Below are 18,211 nucleotides of genomic sequence, written 5' to 3'. Positions count from 1 at the left end.
CACTTTCAATAAATCACTGGAATTTGTACTTAAGAAACCAAGTTTGATACAAAAAAATTAACCATGTGACAAATTCTCTGCATTTTTCAATTTTATTTCAAGAGATCAATGAAAATATTAGCAACCAGCTCAAAAAACGCCCCACCAACGAATCACACCCTCAGAACACATTAAGACACTATTGGATTAGGTAAAACTACAAATAAAACATCCATCAAATTAATAATTAAAATATTGCTGATTCAACCCTTAGATATCACACCAAGCAATGGGTGGAACACCTTACACGGAATAGCATTTACTGTTCCACCGTATACCAAAGAATTGCCAGTTAAGGACTTAATCAATCGGCTTAATTAGTGGGTTATGCCAACAAACTTCAACCAACCTGAATGCATATCGAGCTGTAAGGTAGTGCCAGATGAAGCTGCGAAGTATTGCCCTGAAACTAAACGCATTTTTGAACCATTATCTAAAGCCTCACTTTAAAACTACATTAGTTTATTCAGATATTTAGCTGTAAAGATATCTTCAATGATAAACGGATAAACTCAGAAGAGATGTCAGAAATTTACAATCCATCATGTTAACCTCCAAACGCACAAAGTTTTGATTACCTATACGTTAACTTCCCACTATTACACGGCAGCTAAGCCAAGGACGAATATTAAGGATGAGGGAATTCCAGAAGACCAATACTTGAATTACTATGACGGGCCGTCATAGTCTAGCCGTCTTTCTCGCCTGCAAAAGGAAGACGCTGTACAATATCGCTTGCTATTGTACAGTAACAGTTCAGTCCTTCAGATGCGCGGCCGCCTGAAATAAAATAATAAAATACGCTTAAAATGGGTACACATAATTTCTCGTACCATGTTAAATGCAGTTTCCTCAGTCTCAATAAATCAGTTTGTACCACCATTGTGTATGTCTGGAGATATGGGTAATTTGACGAATAAATTCAAACCTCACCAGAACCACACGTACCAGAATATTTGCAGCAGCAATACCGTAGGTAAATGGCAATACTAAAATCCAGCAGGCTGTTGTCCAAAAACAACCTAACACCCAAATAGAAACAGTAAATATTTTGCAGAAGATAGCTACTAGGTTTTCAATAAACCAAAAATCAGTAGTCACCAAAATAGTTTATATCACAAATGATCATTGGCCTGGACACAGAAATCTTATGTCATCATTTTAAATTAGCACACACTGCTAGAATGCGCATATAACATACCTTCACATAATACAGAAATCTCACGGGAAACCCCAAAAGATCCTCATCTTATTAAAACCTGTATAAATTTTTCAAAGTGCATGGATTAACAGGAATCAAGATTTAATTCAATACAAAACAAATAGCTTTTCTCAGAGTCATGCATGTCTAATATTTTGATTGACTTCAGAAAGCAACATTGTGCGAATCAGAAAAAACGATCATCACTGCGGAAATAAGTTCAGTTGAAGTAGTTTACTTAGTTACCTGAACTGTGAAATCTGTCAGAAACCAGCACATCAGAATACCTGCACACACTTGCAGAAAAAATTGACATGAACTTACCAGATAGCTAAGCTAACAGACTGTATAATAGATGTTCCATGATTGATTATAACAAATTCAGAAGTAACACAATTAGTCTTCAAAGCGATCAGAACAGGTCTGTTAATCATCACAATAGTCAGTTGAAACTAGAAAGATGATACCATTTCATCGCCTTTGTGCCTTTGTTGTACATCTCCTATAATCCTCCAGTCTCATCTCACAATTCTAGGGTAACCATCTAGATGACAAATATTCACTGGTTAAGACCAATAGGGAATTCTATGAGATACAAGACGAGAACTTAGTGTTGATACTATTTACATAATTCCCCAGTCTAAATTGAACAACTTTACAGTATACGTAAAACTTACACACAAAAAAAAACATTCTCCAGTTTTGTACTTAATACTTCCTCAGTTCGTCCATGCAAGATCAAGACAATTAATCAGAAATAACAATTATTGTGAAATTCAGAACCCAATGCTCTAATACTAATCTTTCATCACACTATTCCCAAAACTGGCAATCCTTTACAAATTTAACATAAAAATCCACGTTCGGCAACAAGACGAAACAAACGCAACAACCAGCAAAACCTGTACATATTACCTGAGAATATCCACCTTTAACAAAGCCGTCAGCTGCAGAACGCACCACATCGCAACCTTTCAAAAAATTGCACCGCGTTAAAAAGTTTCATATAAAAGAAATGTTGAAACTCAATACGATGTTCCATCAGCAATAATAAGTTGTCATCCAAATACATTCAGACCCGAAAGATGAAAAATCATATGGAACGTCAAGTGGAAAATCTAGGAAATTAACAGTTACCTGCCCCTTACTAATACTCCGACGGCACGGCATCATAAGGTAGGCCTACAGTAAAACTGAAATGAAAAGTAAAATAATAAAATTAAAAAACGTTATGTACCCATCTACACCCAGTGTCGTCTCCGTTTAATAAGGCACAACCTGAAGATCAATGCAATCTCAGTTGCTTCCTACGTGACCATAATTTCCCCGTTCGAAATTTAGGCACCTTCCTCCCCATCGATTGAGGAGGAGGCGTGGCGATCGGAATAGTAATTTATTGACACAAGACTTGTAATTACCTCAAAAACTTCTACATTGTAGAATCGAGAGCTGCACACCATCACCTGATACAATAAAATACAAAGTTAGATCAAATGATCCTTAAAAATCGAAAGTAATGAGCTCAATAGCCTGCTTGCGATCAAAACCGTGTGGTTTATCAGGCATATGCTTAGAATGCTCAGAACATTACAGCCCAATTAATTTTCCTTAGCCAACTCAGTACCTGAATGACATACGATAGCCACCACCCGGTCACATAAGCCTCCACAGAATGAAATCCAGAAAATCAAGCTGCAAGCACCTGAAGAAAAAAAATATATAATTTAATTTAACTCCTACCCAAGTCCAACTATGCAGTAAAGTCGTTCTTTCAGTGAGGGCAAGAGATTTCATGAATTTGTTGCAGAGCCATCGCGTATAACGGGTACATCGTACTTAGCTATCATCAATTAAAGAATACATGATTTACAAAATGTTTCCACTATTACCTGTCATCCAACATCCCACCAACAAAATAGACATCCTGCAAAAATAAAACAAGACCACTTTAAGACCTTAAAAAACTCGACAAAGAGGGAAAATAGACAATAAAAATTGTCATTGAGAAAAAACCAATCAACACTGTCCTTCAGACTGGGGCGGTATAAACAAATAATCATTCGCTGCAATACACCACAACGAGACACTAAATTTACCTGTGGGACACGTCGCTGACTAGAGATACGAAAAACGATCGACTCCGCCACACATCGGAAGCCCTGTAACCAGAAGATCATTATAGAAAAAAAACACAAGAGCATGACAGCAGCTTTAAACCTTTAACATTCTCAGAATTTTCAAGTTACCATTGTTAAGATGTCACCAACATTTTGTATGACAGGGATAACAAATCATCACATGGTACAAAAAAACAGAATTGAAAATAATACACACCTCTAAATTTTCCTATCACAGCATGAGACAGGTAGATGCACTACCTGTGAGAACAGACATGTATAAGAACTGGGGTGGATAGCACAATGTTTTTAAATTTAAAAACACTTCAGAGAATGTACGTAAGGATGAATTAAGTAATACATCATTCCACCTCAGATTCGGTGAGTTGTTTCATCACTAATTTTTTTCTTTACATAATGAAAGTAACGTTACCTGAGAAAATCTCCAGAGGTTGTTTCATGAAGTTACAAAAGCTGAATTATCTAAAAATAAAAATGCATAGATTAGTTTGGTGAAGAAAAAATGGAAAGTGAAAACAGTATTTTAAAAATCAGATGAGTTAAGTTTGGAATCAATAAATTGACCTTGTCAAATTCATACGAACGAGACTCGAAAGATCATCATCTAACAAGAATGTAAATAACCCAGGATATTACTTACCACGTTCAATAGACAATAGGAAGCATCAAGCATGGCGTTGACATAATAGGAAACTATGTGAATCACATAGAAGTCAAGCATACTTTAAATAACCACAGAAAACTTGAACACTCCTAAGTAAATTTTACAAAATAACAGAGTGTAACATAAACTAAACTCAAAAGCGATTTTAACTTTACTTGCAATAGCCATGCAATAGCACTTGCTTGTATCATCGCAAATGTTCAAATGAATTCAAACGTGGTTGTCACTCACTTCGTCGAGTACGGTCGACGGATTCCCTCTACCGGTGAGTTTTCCATCCTTCGGAAAACTTAATAATGCCATTGCCATATCATTTATCATTAATCATATGAATAAACTAATATACTTTATTTTTAGGCTTTAGCTTCAATAAATATTTTCCAAATTATTAAACGACAGTAGAATGAAATATAAATTTTAATTTGTCATTACATCTCAGCTCGAGTGGGAACAAAATGGCAACGCGAGCAACCGCGCGAGAAAAATAAAAATCTAAATAAAAAATAAAGGGGAATCAAATTATTTTTGCTTTTCATTGAATCTCTTGAGAGTAATCTGGAAAACGCAAAAAGGTAAAGTAGCTTCAAAGTTGAATAAAAAAAGGCAATATCTCATGCGACTATTTATAAGTGCAATACAAACACAAGTTTTTAAAAGAACTGTTGAATAAACATCTCTTTTCTTAACTGGCCTTACAACTTACAAGCCTGAGACAACTTGAACCGAACCAAAATAATAAACAACACCTTCTGATCCATACCTCATCCATATCTCTCCATACCCATGTCGAGGCGAAGAGAGGAGGAAGAGAGGCGACGAGAAGATTCGTAAGACTGCAACTCGTCTATTAGTATTACACATATATATTTTCAGAGAAAATTGTCAAAAAATTGAATGAAAAATAATTTGATTTTCCAAATTGAATGAAAAAATTGTGTTTATTAATGCAACGAGCACTCGTCTTGTTATACGGTATAAATATTTGAATGCATGTATAAATAGTTTGTTAGTGTTTTCTGAAACATACTTAGGGTTTTGAGAACATTTCTTTAAACTCGAAACGGAAAAGTGAGGAAAAGTAGAAGAAGGAAACATTTGATCATTTACTATTCTGTACAGAGAATTGGAGAGAGAAATTCTTGGTGGCAGAATATGCTAACTCTTTCAAAATTCATTCGGATGTTGTTGTTTGTTTTTTTTAAGTTTAGTTGTCACAGTCGAAAGATCTATCACCGGTACAAATGATACGTGATTGAACTTTGAAAGCGGGATTAGTCAGAGGAGCACATAAATTCCGAACATTGCTGGCTTCGGATCTGACGGAATAATTTGTCCGCTCCGATCAAGTTCGATACGCGTTCTGGAACACTGTTTCGTAAAACAACGAATTAAAAGAAAAACATTACCAAGTGAACTATAAAAACAATTAAATGGTATTATCATACTAGTTTGCTGTGAACCAAAGAGCTCGTTGAACTGCATTGGCCTCCGGAAGACCGCCCATCCGGCCAATCTCACAAACGATTTTGGATTGGCAGGAGGGCTCCTGTAGAGAACGGACGCCGAAAGAGCTGATCATGTCGAGAATGGGGAATGTAGCTTCATCTACAGCAGCTTTTGCTTCTTCTTTGGTTCCAGCTTCTGAACGTTTACGGCGACTGTACAATTTTCAAAGAATAATCAAATTAATTTGAAATGTATGTTTTTGTCTAAACGAATTACCCAGCACTGACGGTAACGATGTTTGGAACGATGGCGGCTAAGAAGAGACCGATGGGCAGGAAAGCAGTCAAGGCACTTACGAAACTGCTGTGTTTGTCATCTCTGTAAAAATTACATAAAATGTTAGCAATGTAAGATATTGATTTGGTATTAATGTGCCACTCTTGTCTGCATAGAGCTATTATGTGATGCTCTGTGGTAACTTTTACGTCGACATTCTACAGCAATCTACGGCAGAGTTATTACCATTTCCTTTTGGTCTTAATCTATAAATTAGTTGAGACGACAATTCTTAAAGGTAACGAAGGGGTGTGCGGTGAAAATTGATACGTGCAAGAGGAGTAACTAAAGTGATACCTTCCCCACCTCACGAATGCGTCTACGAATTATTTTAAATTGTCAAATGCTCACGATCGATCACTACGAGCGTAGAAGAACGGGGAGCAGAATGGAAGCCATTTAAAGATGGGTTTGAACATTGATTTGAAGATGCTTTTCATGGCAAATTTGCTCAAATGCCAAATGCCAGGTGGGTCGTAATAATAGTCGTAGGGGATGGCTGCGTAATTGGCTCCGTAACCGTAGTCTGATCCGTGGCCGTAAGGGAGGACGTCTTTACCTTTCAACCAATCATGGAAAGCTTTCTTTGGTTTTTTGAAGATTCCTGGTTGAAATCCAGTTTGTAATCCGTAGTTGGATCCGTAGCCACCATAAGACCCATAACCCCCTCCGTATCCAGCCCCGTAGACGCCTCCGTAACCGCTTCCGGCCCCGTAGCCCGCCGCTCCGTATCCGCTTCCGGCCCCGTAGCCACCCGCCCCGTAGCCCCCATATCCGGATGAACCATAGCCCGAGCCGGAATACAGCGGAGAGCCGTATGACCCCGAATAACCAGCGCTAGAATAAGAGGGAGTCCCGTAGCTTGAATAACCACCATAAGGAACTCTGTAGTTGCTTGAGTAGCCGGGCGAGGCGTAAGACCCCCCGTAGCCAACCCCACCATAGCCATATGCCCCACCTCCGTATCCCGCGGCTGGCGGAATGGAACCATATCCGCCATTCACAGTCCCGTAACTAAAATCGTCTTGTCTAGATATGGGATTGCGCATAGATGTGCTTGATAACATCGATCCGGTTGATGATGACGATGAAATTCCGCCAAGTGGAGCATCTTCGTCGTAACCAGCTCGATTTGTCATTTGATCGGAATTAGTGCTATTAAAGTTAAATCCGCTTGGACTCTGGTACTGATAGATCTTTCCGCTTTGCATGCTGGATAATAGTGAACCAGAGTGATCCTGTTGTTCACGAGGCATTCCCCTCAAATACGAATCAGGGACAGGGTTTCCAGGCAAAGAAGGATTATTCATGCTGTAAAAACGGCCGGAAGGGGTTGGAAGGTTTCTCTGATAATCATACCCGTATCCGACGGCATTGCCGTAAGATGAATCAGGTGAAGCTTCATAGCCGTAATCGTTGTTTGATCCATAGCCGGATGGGGCCGAATAGCTTCCATCGCGGTTGATGTCCTGTCCGTCCAAAGATTGAGACACAAGGCCCTGGTAGCTACTGGAAGATTTTGCTTGAGCATTTTGCACGGAGGGAGATCCGTTCGAGTCGCTAGAATCACTTCCGTAGCTGGACTGCTGATAGGCTGGCTTTGAGGCAAAGTTAAGGTTACTCCAGTTCATCTGACGGCCTTCAGCTTTCAGCTCCTCGGCGCAGACGAGAGCTACCAAAGTCAATGTTATAAGCATAACTTTTGTCATCTTGATTGTCTGGTTTGACTTTCTTCTCTGTATGAAAACAAGTAAAACAAAACATATTGAAAAATTTAATCATTGTTGACTGGATGTTTAAAGAGCTTGGTAAGAATAAGGTGCAAAGAAACTGGTACAAAATTTCTTAAGAGACCATATTTTCCTTTAAACGTGGAGGTGCTGGTGTGGTGGCAGGTCCCTTATGGTAATAAAATTGTCTAGTTATTGGCTAGTTGCACTTTGCTTTCAAGTAATTAAAGTTAAAACATTCTTTAATATAAAAACATTCAACAATCTAAATCATGAAACAGAGGTTGGTTGCAAATCATTCCATTGTTGTTACAAGCAAGAATATGTTTTCAAAGTAAAACTGTTTAAACTACTAAGCTTTTGAAGCATGAAACAGTTCATGACGGTTCAAGACAACTTAAACGAAAAAATTAAAATTTTATGTTTACCATGTTTTCTTACATCAACATGATTTGCCCACAAAAACCTACATTTTTATCACAATTAATGACTTCCAAATTTTAAAACATTAAAACTTTTATCTCTTAAAGCAAGAAGCAAATGGAAAATGTTGTGTTCACCATGTTCACCATGTTTTTGCATGTCAACAAAATAGCTTTTCATATAGATTGTAAACATAAAATAACTTAAGCAATACAATCAATCATTACAAATTTTATTTTACCTTCAGCTGAATTTAGAATGTCATTATTCCGTTTTGCTTCTAATCTTAACCTCCGCTTCATTTTCAAAACTTGGAAAAACAACAAAAGCAGACGACACTTTTTATCCGTTTTTAAGAAATCGATAGAAAATCGTTAAGAATCGAGCCCTCCCCTTTACCCGCACTCGACAACAGCTGAATGGATCGGGTTAATTTTTTAAAATAATTTCTCAACAAGTTACTACACTACAAGTCACCCACCAGATAAAAGTAAAAATGTACACTGCAGACAATTACTTTTAGAACGAAACTTCCACAATAAGACCCTCCAGTTCCTCTTGGTCTCTGGAAACCAAGAGAGATTAAAATTTAATGATGATGCTTCAATCTACCTTTAAAAAATTTTATATATGATTTGTACAACTAAAAAAGCTATTGGGAAAGGATCCGTGTCTATACCTGTTGCTTTAAGTTTAACTATAATACATCAGTCGTGACTTTGTTATTTATCTCATATAAGTGGGCCTAGTCCCGTTAAAATCTTCCCCTCCATCTCTATTATAAGCAGCTGTTGCAGCAACAGCTGCTTATGTGTTGCTTACAGTGTTGCTGAACGAAAGGACAATCACCCTAATGCCATGCCTTGCAGACAGGGTCACTCATAGGAACCCAACACGGAAGTTGTTAATCATTATATCTGAGTGGACAGTGGCGAATTTTTGGGTTTGAGACAAAATCTGACTCATTATAACAGTTCTCTGCACATTCCTATATACACAGTCCGAAGAAATAAGCAGAAATCTACTTGTGACAATATGAATAGATAGCTTTCCATTGAGAATTTATATAATATGGCTTGAATTATTGTAGTAACGGACTGTGAGTATATCCTCGAGCAAGCTCAGCAGGACACGGATCAATTGTTCCTTGGACTGAAAATGGGTTTTTTAACCTCTTAGGCTCTTATGTCCAGGAGCAATAAACTATTTTTTTTTAGTAAAAAAAAATAAAAAACGGTAAAGGATTCAGACCGAAAAAATGTTTTCTCTTTCTCCGTATCAGATTGATTTAAATCAAGATTATCTTGATCTGTTTAAAGGACTTCAATTTTAAAGAAAAATGGCTTTCAGCTAGTCAATTAATTAAATAAACCGAATAATTTAGACGTAAGCGGCTAGTATCGTGTTTATCTTTTATCTAACTCTGAATAACTTTTCTTTGGGTTTTATTTTTTAAATTCTTACAAAGTTAAAAACAAATTCTAGCCTTCTTCAACTAGAAATTCTTACATGTCACTAATCTGAACACGACATTCAAATTCTCACAGGAAAATACATTAATTAACATTGAAAGGGAAATAAAGCACTGATAATAAATACCTGTATGGTAGCCTAATGAGTAAGAAAGAACCAGATTGGCTCTAGAAGTTGAAACACACAAGTTAAGCGACTGGCTAGTCGACGAAGAGTGAGACGAATTGGATAAGGCTTGCATTGCTTTTATACCTGCGGCCCTATTCAGATTAGCTATCCTTGTCCAAAAAACACGCTTGTCCGATGAAGGGACTTCATACTTGGCCAGTCACCGCGTGTTGTCCGTTTCTTTTCCATAGCCTCCGGTTGGCTTCCTTGGATACGTTCTCGGGCTCGTATAAAGCAATATATGAAACGAAACTCATAGACACTTCCTCCTGAGGACAACTAACGCTCAGCATTCTTCCACATAAATCAATTGTTTAACGTGCGAGAATGTTACTTGTTTATTCGCTGAAACGGTTTTTTACTTCACGAGAAAATGCATGGCTTTGAATTCAAGGTGCTTATATTGAATTGGAACATTTATGAATCTGTATGATCTATACTGTGATCTACTGTGCATCAAAGCTCTATGAGGATATCGCGGACATATAACATATGCATACAGAGAAAATAAACTTCTTCGATCTCGTCAATATCCCTTAAGCATCCTTACGAACTACCTTACACCTTCCGTACATTTACTCCGGTATTATCAGTGATTTTAACATTTATTGGACAAATGAGATTTAAATAAAAACCAGGAAAGATCCATTGTCTGAGGAAGATGGTGAGTCCAACTTGATGCTGACGATTGTTTTCCTCTTCTGTAATTCAGGATAGCGGTACTACGTGCGTGCATGCATTTATTCTAAGGAAATGACAATTCCTTTGCCATAGCTGTGTTTTTCTCTTCTATTATTTCTATCTCCATTTCCTCTCCTGGTTTTCCTCCTGGCTTTTTATAATGCGGAATGAAAAAGGATTACCGGTGACCCAATTAGTATGAAATACGGCTGCCTTATAAAACTTTATGATGTTGCGGTAAAAACATACGGTGACATATGTTTTTTCCTTTAGTATTTTTATAATTGATTGATGAAGCCTGTGAAACATATTGCATCTGAAAAATTATTGCACTCAAATTCTTAATTTTTCACGAAATAATTATTTCAGCTAGAAAAATTCCAATTCATTTAAGTTATGACCTTTATTCTTTGGATTTACAGACCTGCAACGTTGAATGTCAAGCAAGCTACTTCCGGAATCTGTGATTCTAATCAAATGACCCATTCTCGGTTATTATACAAAAGCAGAAAAGAAATGCGCAGGTCACTGCTACCTTAAGGTCATCGACAGTTGACAGTGGCTGTTATAACGGATCATTAGGCTAGTAGGTTTTCTCTATTTAGGTTGCCGAATCTAGGTGGTTATCTACCCACACAGGAAAATCTCTGTTGTCATATAACATCTCACAATGCACAAAGCAAACATGCGATTATTGTAAGGATCTCGATGATAAATTTAATATTAAAAAAAAAAAAAACGACCCGCATGTCTACGACGATCGACGACAATGGTCGATATAAGGCTAGATGAGCATTTAGCTTATAAATGCCAACCAGGTAACCAGAGTAGATAGCGTTTTTCAAGATCGTAATTAGGACTTTCCTATGTGATTTAGTGATCCGTTCTCGACATCAAGCACGCAGTTCTGGTAATGATATCGGTTGCTTTATTATTTTGGTTTGATTTGTTTCAGTTGCCTTGGTGATTATTCTTCTCTGAGATATAGTCTACTTGCGCGGAAGCAATATGAACTCCAGTAAGCAATCGGATCGGAAGGAGGGTGCTGCTAACAAAGAAAAGGGTGGCCGCGTCCAACAGATGGCCATTTTCCATAGTTTGCTCATGAACCACGAACGATTTACGCTAAAATCTGTTTTAACCAAAAACTGTGCACATGAGAAATGTAAAATTTGAGTTCGACTTTTTCTTAAGTGGCTTCTATGTGGTTTTTTTACTGTTCGTCATGGATCATGACATCAAGAAGTCGTTGACTCCACAGACTGATTACAACTTTTCGTCCGAATGGCTTATTTCAAATCATGACTTGCCTTTCCTTAGAAAATGTTTAATTTGGTTAGAAATGTCCACAGCGGTTACAGCATTTGTGATCAACAGTCTCGTAATGACATCCGCCAAGGTATACAACGCATCATGTCGCGGGTACTTTTTCGGGCTTTTGAACCTGGCATTCGCTCAGTGTCTCCTTTCCTTAACAAGTTTCGCTGGCGTGATTTCTTCGCTAGTGGTGCTCGATTACAACACCTCGCCATCTACATTCAAAGAAAACTGGTGGTGTTCTATTTTACATAACATTATTCATGCTATTCATTTACTATCCATAGCAGGAACAGCAGCTCTCAGGTTAGGTAGGTTAGATTAAGTCACCTGATCTGATTTTATTAATTGTTACTTACCTTTATTTTAGTTGGACGCATTGGTGGTCCTTAAACATCTCGGCCAATCATGTTGAAATGCCCAATGGCTATCGAGTGATCAAAGTTGTATTCTGTGTTCTTTGGTTGATGGCGCTTCTGTTTGCCACTTGGCTCAACTTTCTCGTGGCGTTTTGGGGGATCGGCTTGACCACTACGGTGGCTGAAAATGACAAAAGGGCGATTCAGCCTTGTTTGCGTATTTATTCATTGACATTCATTGGATCTGCTTTTTTGCTCTTTTTCTCTAATCTCAGTTCAATACCCCCCGTCACTGGCCATCTTACCACTAGAGCGATTCAAAGTAGTCACCAAAAAAATTGTCAAGATGCTGATTGTGTGTGTTCCGACAGTAAGGAAGATTATACACCATATAACACTTATTCGACAAGGGTCCTGAAACAAAATAATGGACCTCATTTAAAAGTAACTTTAATTCCGACGATTGTTACCCATAATGGGTTTGAACATGCTACCGAATCTACGCCCCATCAATCGATTGATGGCAATCAGCTCACTTCCTCTAACAACACGAGTAACTTGAACCTCGTCTCCCGTGAAGGCAATCCGGATTTTGTATCTTCTCTTTCCATCATTGACACCATTCCATCGCCGACATCTAATGCTTCTAATATGAGCATGTACTCGGCCGATCTCTCAACTAATTCAGTCCATGAAACAATTACCAACACTGCGCTGAAATTATCTGTCGAAAAATTGCATCAACGGTTACAACAACTTAGTGATGCTCGTCCAATATCTTCACCGGATCCGGAAACACCATCACCAGATTCATTTCCTCAATCTAGACCGGCATCAGAAAATAGAAGAAAGCGTCAAAAGAAGAAGCGCAAGCCTATCTTTAAATTTAAAAAGGTTACATTAATTCAATGGGAACGCCCTACCAGCATCCAAGTTGCAGTAATGGTAGCTTTTGTGATTCTTTATCTTCCTCCATGGGTTCTACTTGCTGCATGTATTTACTTGCCTCAGCATGTAACCATATTCTTGTCCATTTTTCGACTATTAATCAATGTGGGAAGCAGCGTCAATCCAATACTACAAGGATTTCGACATCCTCGATTTGCTCTCAGAATGGTTCGGACCTGGCGCAAAGTTTACCCTTCAAGTAAATGTGTTTCTCAAGAACCATCAAATATTATTAAACCTCTGAAGTAAAATTTCTACTAATATATGGTTCAAGTTAACTAAATAAGTAAAAACCCAGCAATTAGTAGGCCTATCCATGAAAATCAAAACCCGATTCAAGGAAGGAAAAGAACAAGTGGGGACCGGTCTAAAAGATGCACAAGTTTAGGCTAGGTCGTTTGGTATTAATATTAAATACGGTATGTCGACTACAAAATTTAAAAAATTTGTAAACTTAGTATACTGTATGTAGATTAAGTGGATAGAGTCCGTTTCCTGTTACTGCTCCCAAGGCATTTGTGTCTCGCCATTCATTAAATGTAGTACCTCCGGCAAACGTGTTTCTTACTCAATAAACAAAATGGAATACACCTTCCACATTACCAGAACGTTTTTTTAATTCCATACAAACTTCTACAAAATTGTTTTGTTTAGAATTATAATGAGTGCATTAGGAAGTTCTGCAAATTTCAGATTTCAGCAAAAATAAAAAAAAATTAGAAAAATTGATTCACTTTATGACTTGTATTGAATGATTCACGAGGGTTATTTCGTTCAAAGCGTGTCTCACCACATTGTAAGTTCCATGATGGCATTAACAATGTCATTCTTATTGTTCTTGAGAGCTTTTATAGCCTTTGCTCTTGTCACATTTGCTTGAGTCATGACAAGATCAATGTCCTTTTCTTCGACATCAGCATCGTCCACCTCTTCTTCAGATTCCTCTTGTATGGGAGCAGGAACCTTAAAACAATGCAAATATTAGTAATTATTCATCGAGTTATTTACAAGTCATTATTACTGTTGTGCCATGAGCTCCAGCTTCAGCAGGGTTCAACTCAGGTGCCTTGAATTTCTCGACAGCAGCCATATGGGCTTGCTGGTTCAAATCTTCAATCTAAAATAATGTGAATAGAACAAGATTTAAGATTATGAAAATATGATGAAATATCCATTCAAGTAAGAAATTACCTTGGCTTCTCCGAACACAATGTATGTGTCAGATGCAGGGTTCTTGTAGACATCAGGTTTGTTAATAACAAACAGAATATTACGGGATTTTCGAATGGTAACGCGACTAACACCTGTAACCTTGAGTAAAATCAAGAAATGTGTAAATGCTTCGTTGTTAAATTGAAAGTCAGTTATATACCTGCTTGAGTCCAAGCTTGGACATGATTTTCCTTGCCTTCTTTTCACCCCTGCTTTGCTTAGCTTTGCTAACTAGCTCCTCAGGGAGTCCAGCTGCAGCAGCAACCTAGAATAATAATTAGTACATAAATTTAATATTATTTAAGTTATTCAGTATTTTTTTACTTGGCTTTGTACGCCAGTTGCGGCATCTTCCAGCTCAGGAACCGAATCGTCGGAGTCGGAATCCGTGTTGTCCGAACCATCTTGGATGGTTGGTGCTCCTTTTTCTAATTCCGTAACTTGTGGCATTTTGAGTCTGTTCAAATTGTAAAGAAAAGATTATCAGTAACCTGCGTACATTAATCTAACACTGCAACACGTATACTTTCTCGGATGTCTAACGATAAATATAATGCAACTCACCAATTTAGTTTTCACGTGACGCGGTAGACTCGGCTTAGCGGACGAAAAAGAGTCTGTCGGAGAGGGAGAGTAAGTATAATTCGACTAGTAAAACAGCGCCATCAAGCGCTCGAGTGATAAACTGCTTAGTCAAGACAAGAGATGTGGCGCGATAATTAGAAAATCAAGGCGAGCGTATTTTTTTTCATTAATTGTTTCCAAATAGAATTTCCAAAAAGATATTATTCATGGTTACAATCGAATATGATTTTAGATTTGAATTTGAGAAGAAAGGATTTGACCACCCCTATTGTCCACCCATTGGAGTAAATTGTCAGGACGCCGGGTTGAAAATCAACAACATTTTGCTTCCTGCATCATCATTAAAATAAAGATAGATAAAAAACGATGCAAATCATGGAAATTGGAATTGCTGAAGAATATAATGAATTTTACTAAACAAATTTAAAATTACATTTACGTTTTTCACTTTTTTGTAAGTAGCGATTAGCGATTTAAGTTGCCCCTAGTTTGTGCTGCCATCTAAAGAGAAAAAAATCTTGCCACCTCAGCTAGGGCCACCTAGACCTAGCTGAAAAACCTACGTGGTGTAATCCTACAAATATGCATTCCGGTTATTTGCTTAATTATGTAATCGTTGCGCTTTGCATACGAATCTATAACAGTGACGCACGAATCTCCATCAGTCCCAAGGTTCAATCGAGAAAATTGAAATCTCGCTAATATCAAAACATTTGGACATCCCGATAGGATGACGTAACATCCGGCCGCATCCGGCAATATGAGAACCCGTTGAGAATGTTCACTTTGACACCGCTGCGCTTTGACTCGTCTAAAATTAATCTCGCCGGATTAATTATATGTAGACCGTGTCAATCCGTTTGAAACGTTACACGATTATACACCAGACGCCCGTCGACTCCGGAGAGAATGTATTTAATTGGAAGATTCTGTGATAGCGACGCCGGGGATGACATAGAGCCAGACGGTTTAATTATTGCTGTTCAACCTAATTGAGCTCGGCAACAACAGTGAGTTAAATCAACCTTGGGAAAAAAACCAAAAGAAAAAACGAAAAAAAAAAACGGAAGAAGAGAAGAACGGTGGAGCAGTTTGTTGATTGTTTCGAGGGGAATATAATATAAAAGCGCTTGAGGGAGGAGAGGGGGGGGGTTGGGTATAGAATATATACCTGAGTGGTTTCGATTGGATTGATCATGGTGGACGGAGGCACTGGATTGGACGAGACCCAATTCCAACATGGCCGCCGTGACTCGAGGGGCAGGGATTCAATTTTTGTCTAGTTTTTTTTTTTTTTCTTTTCTTTTTTAATGCATACACACAATGGTTAGTACATATTAGGGCGCAGGTAAAAAAAAGGCAGCGTGTTCTTGGAGCGGGTCAATTAAAATAGGACGATCTCATCGCCCGCCGCCAGCGCTTCGCGACCGATAAAGCCGCGATGGGCCTGTTTTTATTAAGTCCCAACCGAGTTGGGATGTAATTATAGATATATGCAGCGATACGACGAAAGCTCGAGACAAACTATTTTCTCGCTGCTCTTCTTCGAGCTTTTTTCATCCATTACATTTCAGAGCTGCCACATTCATCGACAGGCCACCAACCATTCTCGTTTCTTTTCCGTCCTCCAACAGCAGAAATGTGTTGCGCACCGGAATAAAATTTGTATGGTAACCCGCTAGAAATACAATCTAAATCAATTCATGAATCAATTAGCGTCATTGAATAGTGATTCATCTGCAAGTCACCAGAGGCGCCACTTTTGAAATCTGTTCTCTTACTTTACAAACCGAAAAAGAAAAGAAATTCACTGCGCAAAATGACTGGGCCAATCCTAAGAGAATTTCGAGGGGGTCTATATTTGGGTCCATTAGGAGCAGTCAGTCTTCCACTTGGTTCTATTCTGTCATCACAAGCTACATTTGATTGTAACGTTTTAACCCAAGGTTTTTTAAACTTGAATACGTCGCGACCTATTTATAAACGACTCAACGCGAACCAAATGCCCTGGTGAGTATAGTTAGCGTCATGTTTATAAATAAGCCATGCCGTGCTATTATTTGACTCTCGAAGAAAAGAAAAGTCTGACTAAGTTAACGTCTTGATCATAAAAAAAAAAAAAAAAAAAAAATAGTGTTCGCTATTATTGCCTGTTTCGCTGTCCGGGTGCAAAGACCTTGCTCGGGGATATTACAACAGCGGTGTTATAGTACTATTCACTGCTGCTGCTGCTGTCGGAGACGAAAAACACCGCCCAGAAGAGAGCTCTCTCTCGCAATGTAGACGTAGTAGATGCTATATATTGTATTACTGTATGTCGTGTGTGCAGCACGGTGATCGATTCTCTTATTGTTATGGGCTCGTACTCATCACAATGGACCAAGGCGTCGTGCTGTTGTTCGGGCAACGTGCCTCACGGCAAAGTGTGTTCGAACGCATCCCGAAAGGTGTTTGGCGGCTCTCAGTCACGCACCTTAAAGTGTGCAGAGATCATTAAGTACACGATTACACGGCGTGTACGCCAACACAACACAGAGCGCCAGGGCCGCCAGTTTGATACGTTACATTCGCCTCTGTGTAATTCGAACTGACAGCCACGGAAACTGGATCGATGGAGTCGCTGTAGTTATTCCAAAAGACACAAAGTTGCCTCATTTCCTCCTTGCATGCACAAGAGCTCAGCTCCTATTTGCATGAATACAGCACAAGAGCCTGACTCACTAAGGTGTTTGCAGCACGTCACGGGATATTATACGTATACGCCAGCGGAGCTCTAGAAGTAAAAGTCGAATCAACATGGCAAACTTCGATTTAAGTGCTGTCGCAAGACAAGTTTTTTTTTAAGCATTCTGAATCTGAGCTTCACACTTTTTTTTTCTTTTTTTTTTCTTTTTTTTTGGTCGAATAATCTGATAAATACTTAAAAAAACCGGTTAAGCAACAAGAAAAACAGTTTTAATGAGATTATACCCAAAGCATGAACGATACATTCAGCACTTACACGATCATTATCAATTTTATAGGGCACATACAACATTTTGTAAAATAAAAAGCACAACTCGATTTGCATAATCTAAATTGTTAATTTAAGTAAAAAAAAATAGAATGAGAACGAAAAAATTAAAATCATTGGTGAAGTTAAAAACACGAATGAAACGTTATCACACAAAAGAAATCGTCTGTAAATAATTCGAAACGCTAGTTAATTGACAACTTGGAGAGATGAAAGGAATTGGTTTCACATAGAACCGAGACAAACGAAAAAAAAAAAGGCGGCAGGGGGGTGAGCTAGGAGGAAACTGCGCCGAATAAGTTCCGTTTGATGCAGGTGTGCGTGGCGAAAGGCACCCCAATTTAATCTCTAGTGTGATAGATACAACACACCGTGCGCCACCCTGTCCTATCCTGGAAGAATAATCCAGTGTGATTAGAGTTCGGACTTGTCCATCTTATCCATCTTACATTATTAGGCTCCGACGCTCCATCATGTT

The 18,211-nt window shown here is 38.3% G+C and overlaps 3 protein-coding genes and 1 long non-coding RNA gene across 30 annotated transcripts; 1 reads left to right on the top strand and 3 right to left on the bottom strand.

The window, feature by feature from the left end:
- Positions 1-84: 84 nt before the first annotated feature.
- On the bottom strand, positions 85-4,288 carry LOC124329240. Of its 22 annotated transcripts, XR_006916625.1 has the most exons (14): positions 4,019-4,286; positions 3,791-3,840; positions 3,575-3,618; positions 3,337-3,399; positions 3,130-3,164; positions 2,865-2,942; positions 2,659-2,703; positions 2,378-2,433; positions 1,565-2,211; positions 1,487-1,500; positions 1,241-1,298; positions 1,141-1,172; positions 988-1,061; positions 85-819 (listed from the first exon to the last, which is right to left on the bottom strand). It is a non-coding gene; the product is annotated as an uncharacterized LOC124329240 (long non-coding RNA). The 22 variants fall into 22 exon arrangements; XR_006916634.1 differs by having other exon boundaries at positions 988-1,500; positions 1,565-1,641; positions 1,708-1,784; positions 2,156-2,211; positions 4,019-4,288; XR_006916619.1 differs by having other exon boundaries at positions 1,241-1,500; positions 4,019-4,287.
- A 673-nt stretch (positions 4,289-4,961) lies between these two features.
- Positions 4,962-9,666, bottom strand: LOC124329071 (fibroin heavy chain-like). Of its 3 annotated transcripts, none has more exons than XM_046788036.1 (5): positions 9,577-9,666; positions 6,176-7,560; positions 5,765-5,866; positions 5,488-5,700; positions 4,962-5,410 (listed from the first exon to the last, which is right to left on the bottom strand). In XM_046788036.1, exons 2-5 carry the CDS (start codon positions 7,531-7,533, stop codon positions 5,314-5,316), a joined length of 1,770 nt encoding a protein of 589 aa, XP_046643992.1. In that variant the 5' UTR covers positions 7,534-7,560; positions 9,577-9,666; the 3' UTR covers positions 4,962-5,313. The 3 variants fall into 3 exon arrangements, with proteins under 3 accessions (XP_046643992.1, XP_046643993.1, XP_046643994.1); XM_046788037.1 differs by having other exon boundaries at positions 6,176-7,564; positions 9,583-9,666; XM_046788038.1 differs by lacking the exon at positions 9,577-9,666 and adding an exon at positions 8,219-8,327.
- Positions 9,667-11,405: 1,739 nt separating this feature from the next.
- On the top strand, positions 11,406-13,490 carry LOC124329087. Its single transcript, XM_046788068.1, has 2 exons — positions 11,406-11,922; positions 11,987-13,490. The coding sequence occupies exons 1-2, from the start codon at positions 11,456-11,458 to the stop codon at positions 13,170-13,172; spliced, it is 1,653 nt and encodes a 550-aa protein (XP_046644024.1). The 5' UTR covers positions 11,406-11,455; the 3' UTR covers positions 13,173-13,490.
- Positions 13,491-13,515: 25 nt separating this feature from the next.
- LOC124329200 (nascent polypeptide-associated complex subunit alpha-like) lies at positions 13,516-14,843 on the bottom strand. Of its 4 annotated transcripts, XM_046788259.1 has the most exons (7): positions 14,700-14,843; positions 14,460-14,592; positions 14,296-14,400; positions 14,115-14,234; positions 13,945-14,040; positions 13,714-13,886; positions 13,516-13,603 (listed from the first exon to the last, which is right to left on the bottom strand). In XM_046788259.1, coding segments are annotated over exons 2-7 (621 nt in total). In that variant the 5' UTR covers positions 14,586-14,592; positions 14,700-14,843; the 3' UTR covers positions 13,516-13,602. The 4 variants fall into 4 exon arrangements, with proteins under 4 accessions (XP_046644215.1, XP_046644212.1, XP_046644213.1 ...); XM_046788256.1 differs by lacking the exon at positions 13,516-13,603 and having other exon boundaries at positions 13,653-13,886; XM_046788257.1 differs by lacking the exon at positions 13,516-13,603 and having other exon boundaries at positions 13,653-13,886; positions 14,460-14,591; positions 14,694-14,787.
- Between the last annotated feature and the right edge of the window lie 3,368 nt (positions 14,844-18,211).

This window comes from Daphnia pulicaria, chromosome 3 (assembly GCF_021234035.1).
Source record: "Daphnia pulicaria isolate SC F1-1A chromosome 3, SC_F0-13Bv2, whole genome shotgun sequence".
Lineage (NCBI taxonomy): Eukaryota > Metazoa > Arthropoda > Branchiopoda > Diplostraca > Daphniidae > Daphnia > Daphnia pulicaria.
This window is presented reverse-complemented; position numbering and strand designations above follow the sequence as displayed.